This window comes from Penaeus vannamei, chromosome 40, assembly GCF_042767895.1.
Source record: "Penaeus vannamei isolate JL-2024 chromosome 40, ASM4276789v1, whole genome shotgun sequence".
Taxonomy (NCBI): Eukaryota; Metazoa; Arthropoda; class Malacostraca; order Decapoda; family Penaeidae; genus Penaeus; species Penaeus vannamei.
The window spans coordinates 4,509,218-4,519,217 of NC_091588.1; the positions used below are offsets into that span (position 1 = coordinate 4,509,218).

The window sequence follows — 10,000 nt, forward strand, 5'->3', positions numbered from 1 at the left end:
TCACTGAGTGGTAACCGATTTGGGTCTAGTTCTTTTGGAAGTGGTTCCCAGTTCAGTTCAGCGGGGTCATCCGGGAGCAATGGGTTTGGGTTTGGTTCCTCAAGGGGATCTGGAGCACAGTTTGGTTCTTCTCTTGGCAGTGGAATTCAGTCTGGTTCTCAGACTTCTTCTGGAAATAGCGGCAATTTCCAGTCCAGTACATTTGGCAGTAACACTGTAAAACTTGCAGGACCAGGTACCTTCTCCACAGGTGGCAGCACAATTGGATCTGGCTCTTCTCTCAGCAGTGGATTTGGATCTGGCTCTACTGGTCAGTTCCAATCAGGTTCATCAAGTGGCAGTGGATTTGGATCTGGCTCTACTGGTCAGTTCCAATCAGGCTCATCAAGTGGCAGTGGATTTGGATCTGGCTCTTCCCTCAGCAGTGGATTTGGATCTGGCAGTTCCAGCAGTCAGTTCCAATCAGGCTCATCTAGTGGCAGTGGATTTGGATCTGGTTCTTCCTTCAGCAGCGGATCTGGGTCTGGTTCCTTCAACAGTGGATCTGGCTCTTCCCTCAGCAGTGGTTTTGGATCTGGCTCTTCCCTCAGCAGTGGATTTGGATCTGGCTCTTCCCTCAGCAGTGGATTTGGATCTGGCTCTTCCAGCAGTCAGTTCCAATCAGGCTCATCAAGTGGATTTGGGTCTGATTCTTCCTTCAGCACCGGATCTGGGTCTGGCTCCTTCAACAGTGGATCTGGCTCTTCCCTCAGCAGTGGATTTGGATCTGGCTCTTCCCTCAGCAGTGGATTTGGATCTGGCTCTTCTACTGGTCAGTTCCAGTCAGGATCAAGTGGTAGTGATTTTGGTTCTGGTTCTTCCTTTAGCAGTGGATCTGGTTCTTCCCTCAGCAGTGGATTTGGTCCTGGCTCTTCCACCGGTCAGTTCCAACTAAGTTCATCCAGCGGTCTTGGCTCTGGTTCCTCCGTCAGCAGTGGACTTAGTTCCGGTTCTTCCAGTGGACAGTTCCAATCAGGCAGCAGTGGATTTGGATCCAGCTCTGGTGGGCAATTCCAATCAGGTTCACTGGGTAGCAGTGGATCTGGATTTGGATCCTCCAGTGGAAGCAGCAGTGGATTTGGATCAAGTTCTTCACTCAGTGGTGGATTCCAGTCTGGCTCATCTGGTTCTGGAGTTAGTTCAATTTCTTCCCTTAGCAGTGGATCACAGTCTGGTTCTACATTTGGATCATCATCTGGTTCTGGTATTGGCTCCACTTCCTCCTTTGGCAGTGGATTCCAGCCCAGTTCTCTATCTGGTTCTGGATTTGGTTCAAGTTCTGGATCCCAGTCTGGTTTCTCATCTGGATCTGGTAGTGGATTCCAGTCTGGTTCATCTGGTTCTGGATTTGGTTCAAGTTCTGGATCCCAGTCTGGTTTCTCATCTGGATCTGGTAGTGGATTCCAGTCTGGTTCGTCATCTGGATCTGGTAGTGGATTCCAGTCTGGTTCATCATCTGGTTCTGGAATTGGCTCCACTTCTTCCCTTAGCAACGGATTCCAACCCAGTTCTCTATCTGGTTCTGCATTCGGTTCAGGTTCTGGATCCCAGTCTGGTTTCTCATCTGGATCTGGTAGTGGATTCCAGTCTGGTTCTGGAATTGGCTCCACTTCTTCCCTTAGCAACGGATTCCAACCCAGTTCTCTATCTGGTTCTGCATTCGGTTCAGGTTCTGGATCCCAGTCTGGCTTCTCATCTGGATCTGGATTTGGTTCTGGCTCTTCCATTGGTAGTGGATTCCAATCCAGTACCCCATCTGGTTCCGGATTTGGTTCAGGTTCTGGATCCCAGTCTGGTTTCTCATCCGGATCTGGATTTGGTTCCGGTTCTTCATTTGGTAGCGGATTCCAGTCTGGTTCATCTGGTGCAGGATTTGGATCAGGTTCTTCCCTTGGTGGTGCATTCCAGTCTGGTTCATCCGGTTCTGGTTTTGGATCAAGTTCAAGTGGATTTGGCTCAGGTTCCTCATTCCTCAGTGGATCGCAGACTGGTTCCTCTTTCGGAAGTGGATTCCAAATTGACCCTCTTCCAGCTGACGGAGTATTTGAGCCTCTGAATCTCCCCGCTGGAGCCTCTCAACTACTGGGAAGAGTCTCAACCTCCTTCTCCTGCACTGACCGTCCCTATGGATATTACGCTGATGAGGAGAACTCGTGCCGTGTTTTCCACATCTGTTACCCAGCTCGTTTCTCCACTGGTGCTATCGAAACCTATCAGTACAGGTATGGTCTATAATATTGCATAGTGAATTGATATATATATATATATATATATATATATATATAATCAGACTTATTTCTTTTTTATTAAGATTATGATCTGAAGTATGACGGAGATTTTACATATCTGTTAAGCTGTGAATACATGATTGGTTATCATTTTACTAAAGTCTGATTTTCAGAAGCTGAATTTTAAGACAATCCAAAGTAATATAAAATGCCCTATTTGTTCTCCAGCTTCCTGTGCGGTGAGGGTTCTGTATTCGACCAAAAGGAACTTACCTGCAAGGTCCAGTCTGATGCTGTCCCATGCCAGGAATCCTCTAGTTACTACTACACAAACGAGCAGTTCGGTCGCCCTGAAGAAAAATCGCAATAAGTCTGCTGAAGAAGACGACTTTTCTGCCGACACAACGAATGTATATTTATATGATATTAAATAAAGTTTAAGTATTACAATTTCTCTCTCAGTGATGTCCATATCAAACATGATTCAACTGTTCATGGAACTATTAGTTGGGATTTGTAGATCACTTAGATCAGGCTAGTGTAACTGAAATTCACATATATAATCGACAATATCAGTACCATTCTCACAAATATAAACTGAATAAAGACACTGACTAACGAGCTAAACCTCATACATAAATACATACAATGGACTCATTTTTCTTTGTTTCTAATGAATGATATATATGGTAAATGTTAAACATGTTAAACATACCCCGAATTAGAAGAACATTATATAGTTGATTAGGCACTTTGGTATATCGGCCTACCACAAGTGTTGTTATTCAAATGAACAGGCAAATCAGATATATAAGCTATCCTATTCCAGGACTCATTACAGAAGCAAAACAAGAATAAAACAGATGTCAAAAAGAAGACAAAAATGTATTATAAATTGCAGTATCCATAAAAGGCTTTACTAGCATCGAAAAAGAAAATCAAAATGCAATTTGCTTTTGAATCACTGTCGTCTGCATTATTTGCCGCTTCGTAAAGGAGGTTAGGCCTACTAAAACACAAGTGACATTCTAAAGCTATTGTCATTTATGTTAAAAAAAACTGAATCAAGGTCAGTTCTTTACAGCAAGGGCTAGTCTACCTCACATATGCTTATGCTTATCATTGCCCGAAACAGTAATAGCTATTTAGTGTTTACAGTGGACGAAGAAGTATTCCAATGCTGAGACTTGGACAACAAATAACAATAATAATAATAAAATCATGCTGGAACGAAACTGTTCTACTTCATGGTGCATTAGGACATGATTATATAGGATTATGATTAGAATTTATGGAATTATTTGAATAAGACGTATATGTATGCATATACGAATATACACATAAATACAATGCTCGATACATATACAGTACAGCTTTAGATATAGGCTTATATAATTTGAAAAAGAAATATCTTGTTTACCTATTTTCATTCGATTTTATTAGATGGATTAAAAAAAAAAAAATCTAACATACCACTTATATCCATAAAATTGGCTAGATTATTAAACTAGTCTCTATAGGGACAGATTTCGTAAGATGCAAGGCAACTTTAATATTCCTACATGCCGAAAATACAGTAGTTTAGTCCAATATAATTTGCTTCATACGTCTTTTAGCTAATGTAAGGGACCCTCAAACCCATTAACTTCATTAATTTCTGCATATTTCTATTCAGTTAATATTTGACATAATGCTTATTCAAATTTGAGCACCAGACTCAGCTGTAGCTATCCTCTCAGTTGCAAGGTTCAGTGTTCTCAACAACTGGGTAACTAAGAAACTGCACTGTCTTCTGGGTTCTTTTATCCGTAGGTTCTTGAAACTCGTATAACAAGTGAGCCTTAATGAAAGAAGTCACCACACGCATCAAAGTACAAAATACGTAGGCGCCAGGACAAAATAAAGGTAACTCGCGATATCCTTGGGCTCAGCTGTCTCTCTCTCTCTGATTGGCTGAGGGGGTTGGTTCCTGCATGGAATGTCTGAGGGATCATGACTCTAAGACTGGACAGTAGAATGCAGGGCTTACAAGTAAAATAAGTTATATTTACATAGGCATAGATGGTACATACACTGTAATATAGTAATCACATCTATACACACTGTTTGTTTACAGAGAATGTCCTCGAAAGTTGAGGAGTAGGGCATAGAAGTTTTGTGCTGCCCCCCTTTTCCTGCGCCTATGAAGTCGTACGGTAAGTGTTTTTTTTTTCCCAAATATAATCAGTGTTCGAAGCCCGAGACAGCTTTCTGATTTTCGACCCATATCTGGTTCTGAGATCTGAGGGAAAGTTGCAAATATGATTTAAGGTATCTTTATATTTACTTGTCCACGACTGTTACCTCTAATATTATTTAGTATCTGCCTATCAAAACAAATCAAACCTTCACATGGAACACTCTGTCTAACGAAACAGAGCATCCTGACAATGATCTTTTCTTCCTTATACTACTAGAGAAAAATACGATGACTCCTTGAATGTCATGCACATGGACTGGTCGTGTCATAAGCCTGGGAGTCCAAAATTCAGGGTCAAAGCGGTGCCTTTGTAAGACATTCTAGATTTTTTTTCCCTGCTTTTCTTCCCTGTCTAGATGCCCTTCCAACTCGGGTCGACTCGAAGTGTGACCTTTCACCTTGGGAGTCAATGCGATTGGTACTGGGTGTATTTAGGTCTGGACTCGTAAAAGGAAGATTGTAAAGGACCAGTGATTGCATTTACGATCGATTTTTAAAGCACATTTCTAAAAAAAAAAAAAAAAAAAAAAAAAAAAAAAAAAAAAAAAAAAATGATAATGATAAAAGAAAATAACACTGAGAACAGTATTTGTTAATTTAAGCTTAGAATGCTAATGATAAGGTTAGATAAATGGTATTACCATTAATGATATGCTGAAAAATGCAATATGATAACAATGATAACAATAATGGAAACTAATGACACTGATTAATAATAATGATTATGGTTAGTTGTAGCAGTATATATATATTTTTTCCATTATTAAAACATTTATGATCAGTATCATTGCCACTATTAATATTTTGAATTAAAGGCTATTAGTTATCTTTGTCATCTTTAGCGTTATCATTTTACTTTTCATTGTCTATTTTAAACATATACCTTTGTTACTTCCATTATTGTTTTTGATGAATGAATTATCAGTTTATTTATTTCTGCGTTATCCTTTATATGATTATTATAACAATGAATGGTTATATGATCATTGTTATAGCCATAATAAATAATCAGTAGCCATGATTGTAACTATAATAATATTACATCAATTAATTTACAATATTTCTAATTTCTGTATTGTTATCATTAATGTCATTGCCATTAATACTTTATGTTTTTATCTATCATAAAAAATAATCAACTATTAATATTACTATCAGGCTTACGATAATATTTACTTGTAAGTTTTTACATGAAATAGCAGTAGTTACAATCATTCCTTGTAATGAAAAACTGTAAATCCTTTTTCATTCTATGATTCTTTTCATGAAAGATAAAAGGAATGTATTAACATATTTGCGAAAATCAACACATCATATTTATTTACAAAAGATAATATATAAACAAAAAATCTTGTACACTCACGGTCCGGACTGTTGTCAACACGATATGAAACTCGTCTCGAATCATCAACTAATGCAACCCATAATACTCCAAGGCTTCAGTATGGTGCTATAATGTTTCAAAATGGTGTGTTGAGGCTCGAATTCTGTATTTTATTTATTTGTTTGCTTAAAGATTCAGTGTAGTGTGTCTAGGTTTCAATCTAGTGTTTCGAAATGTTATTACCATGTTTCTGGGTTTGATTTCGTGATTTCAGGCTTGGATGTGGTAGTTTTAGGGTTCATTTTGAAGTATCTAAGCTTCAGCATGGTATGCTGACCGATACTGTGTTTCGGAGCTTCGACCTAAATCCAGTGAATCTTCAATACAGTGTTTCGAAGCTTCACATCAGGGACTCGACAGTAAAACCGCGATTGTACGTAACAACAACAGGCAATTTCTATACATCTCTATATAAATTGTATCTTTTCCTCAGGGAGACCGAACTGCTCGTTGGTGAAGTAATAGTTGTAGGATTCCTCGCAAGGACTCGCCACTGAGGGATCCACGCAGGTTAGCTCCCTCTGGTCGAACACCGTCTCCGCGCCACACATGAAGCTGCGGAGAAGATACTGTTAGATAAAAAGATATGGAAGTGTGTATGTATCTGTGTGTGCGTGTTTATTTGTTTGTTTGTGTGTGTGTGCGTGTGCGCAATATATACACAAGCACACAGATACACAAAAAACATAACACACTGTGCGAATAACGTTTACATTCTGTCCTTTATCAGACTTCTGCATCCGCCAGACCGCCTGAGCCTCCCGGCGGCGCCTCACCTGTACTGGTACGTGACGCTGGCGCCGTCGGCGAAGAGCGCCGGGTAGCACACGTGGTAGACGCGGCAGGCGTTGTCGCGGTCGGCGTAGTAGCCGTAGGGGAGGTCGTCGCAGGAGAAGGCGGTCGAGACGGTCCCCAGCAGGCTGGAGGCCGAGGCCGGGAGGTTCAGGGGCTCGAACACGCCGTCCACGGCTTCGTCGGCGTCGCCTTCGCCGGGCCGACGTCCGCCTCCGATGGCAGAGCGAAACCTGCTGCCGCTGGACGAGGCCAAGCCGCCCGTGGCACCAGAGGCGCTGCTGCCGCTGTGCGAGCCAGGTCTGCTGCCTCCTGAGGCGCCGGGACTGGCCTGCAGCCCGCCGTCGGCCGGGAAGCTGGTCCTCGGCTGAAATCCTCCAGCAGAGGGCGAGGTCGAGAGGGCGGCTGTTCCTCGGCGGAAGAAGCCATCGCCGGCGAGTCGCACGGACACATCCGGGAACTGCTGGGCTGCAGCTGATGCTGCCACGAACACTAGAATATATTTTGGAAGTTTTGTTCATTCATTTATCTATCTAGATTCCCATCTCTGTAAAACGGGAATTTATTTATCATATATGTAGCATTTGATAGAGGATTTTGAAAAGAAAAAATATATCACAACTCACCGAATAAAAAGTGCATCATCTCTATTTCTCGACGTTCAAGGCTGATCTGCGAGGGAAAGCAATGCTGTGTTGTTTAAATAGTCCAAGCTCGGTGAAACGCGCAAGGCAGGAAGTGAACGGAATGGCAAGCAGCAAGTTTCATGTGAAAATGTCCTTTCGAATGGCTGCTGACCACGGGATATACCAAACGTCTTTCTCAACCTTCTCCTTTTCTCTCTCTCTCCACACACGCACGTACACACACACACACGCACATGCACATGTACACGTACTCGCGTACGCACACGCCCGCGCGCACACACATGTGTATATATGTATATATATATATATATATATATATATATATATATATATATATATATATATATATATATATATATACTGTATATATATACGTATATATATACATATATATATATATAAATATATATATATATATATATATATATATATATATATATATATATATATGTGTGTGTGTGTGTGTGTGTGTGTGTGTGTGTGTGTGTGTGTGTGTGTGCGCGCGCGCCTGTGCGTATGTATGCTTATGACTACACAGACACAATATATATTACCTATATGTACGTGTTTTACGAAATGTTTTATTCTAATGATCCTGCAATGTACAAACACATGCTGTAAATGATAGGATAGGATGTCCAAAATTGCAAATATGCACAAAATGTAGTCATTACTGAACACTGATCACAGAAAACGTTAGAAAGCGGAGGGAGGACTCTTTCAAATATTTTGGCGATCGCGTATAGAAGGCAACAGGTTTAAATATGAATGCATGTGCTTGGAAAATTGAATATATCTAGATATATTTTGATAATTATAGTAGTATGAGCAAAAGGATTCTGCTGCATTTACCGGTACTACAAATACTAACAATGTTGTTTTCTGTAATCGAGGTAGTTATGATAGTCATAACAAAAATTCTCGTAACAAAAATAATCATAAAGTAACATTAGCAAAACAATGAGAAGTGGATATGCGTGGCATTGCAATAAAGTCATTCTGTCAGTCAGTCAGTCTTTCTCTATATGTCTATCTGTCAGCCATTCTGTCTGTCTGTCCATGCATGGGTATGACAGTCAGTCCTGTCAGTCAGTCTGTATATATATATATATATATATATATATATATATATATATATATATATATATGTCTGCCTGCTTGTTTATAATATGCCGGTTAGTCAGTTATTTTGTCTTGTCTAGATGTCTATCGGTCACTCTTTCTGTCACGTATATGTGTATGCATATACACACACACACACACACACACACACACACACACACACACACACACACACACGCACACACACACACACACAGATGTGTGTATATATATATATATATATATATATATATTACATAATACAAATATATACACACATAATGATATGTTTCTATATATAAGTACACACACACACAATCGTTGGCGTGTGAAATTCCCTTCATCACCAATAGTCACTATTCATTCAAGAACTGCTATTCTTTTTCCCTCGATATCATATTGGAGACAGGGGGGGGGGGGGAATTACATCTTTGTTTAGATATATTGGAGACGGGGGGGGGGGGGGGGGGATTTACGCCTTTGCTTATGGAATGCGCTGCTCTTGTGTTGAGCGCTGTTGCCTGTACTCTTTCCGTGTTCTTGTTGACAAATGTAAAAAAAAAAGAGATATGGATGAGAATGAATATATTTGCAATAGAAGAGGTGTGTTTGGTCGGTTTCGAATATATCTTCGTCGGAAATACGTGTATTTCTGGATATATCTTGGCCAGAAATATATATGAGATATATTGAGAAATACATGTATTTCCGACGTAGATTTATTCAGAAATGCATATATTTCTGACGAAGATATATACAGAAATGAGCGTATTTCTGACGAAGATATATTCAGAAAAGTGTATATTTCTGACGAAGATATATACAGAAATGAGCGTATTTCTGACGAAGATATATTCAGAAATGTGTATATTTCTGACGAAGATATATACAGAAATGTGCGTATTTATATTTATTTGTTTGAGGACATAGATAAAAAACAAACAAAAAAAACGAAAAAGTTAGGGAGCAAAACACATGTTTAAGCAAGGAAAAAAATAGTAATTTTTGGACATTTCTTGTGAGATTAATATAATGTAACAGAATGAAAGTATATGAGAAATCTATATTCATTATGATACTTGAAGGTAGATGAGACTTTACACAATATCAGTATTTACACAAAAGTTTTCTTTTTTTTCGTAATAACAATGTAAAAATAGAAGTGCTTACCTGCCAGTCCTATTTGCACAGTATTATGTTTTCTTTATTTATTTTCTGGTAATATGTTCAGTAGGAAACATATAACTGTCCGTCTTATTTACAAAGAATTGCGGTTTCTTTTTCACCTTTTTCGCAATAAAAATGTAAAAAAGAGGCATTTTCCTTTCTCATATTCGATTATTTCTTTCTTTCTATTGGCAATAACTGTAAACGATGAGCCATTTTCCTGTTTCTCATATTCGAAATCTTTTTTCTCTCTCTTTTTTTGTAGTAACAATGTAAAAAAATCATCTATTTTCCTGTTAATCAGATTTACACAACATTAAGTTTCCTACAGTTTTTTTTTTTTTTTTCGTAATGACAATTGTTAAATAGGAAGTAAGTGATCACTTTCGTCTTTCGTCCCAAT

General features: G+C 39.2%; 2 protein-coding genes across 4 annotated transcripts in view; one reads left to right on the forward strand and one right to left on the reverse strand.

Annotated features, from left to right (window-relative positions):
- LOC113812671 (putative per-hexamer repeat protein 5) overlaps positions 1–2,717 on the forward strand; it is a 3,353-nt gene extending 636 nt beyond the window's left edge. The window contains exons 2-4 of one of the 3 annotated variants that reach the window (XM_070117366.1): positions 1–325; positions 380–2,261; positions 2,496–2,717. The exon at positions 1–325 is cut by the window's left edge and continues 413 nt beyond it. In XM_070117366.1, coding sequence (XP_069973467.1) covers positions 1–325; positions 380–2,261; positions 2,496–2,637 — 2,349 coding nt within the window. In that variant the 3' untranslated portion in view covers positions 2,638–2,717. Of the gene's footprint in view, positions 2,262–2,495 lie in introns of all 3 variants that reach the window. The other 2 variants (XM_070117365.1, XM_070117364.1) reach the window with 2 other exon arrangements.
- A 3,088-nt stretch (positions 2,718–5,805) lies between these two features.
- LOC138860162 (uncharacterized) lies at positions 5,806–7,199 on the reverse strand (the record flags this gene model as incomplete). Its single annotated transcript, XM_070117279.1, has 2 exons — positions 5,806–6,445; positions 6,667–7,199. Coding segments are annotated over 2 exons (681 nt in total), but the record flags the coding sequence as incomplete, so codon positions are not given.
- Positions 7,200–10,000: the final 2,801 nt, after the last annotated feature.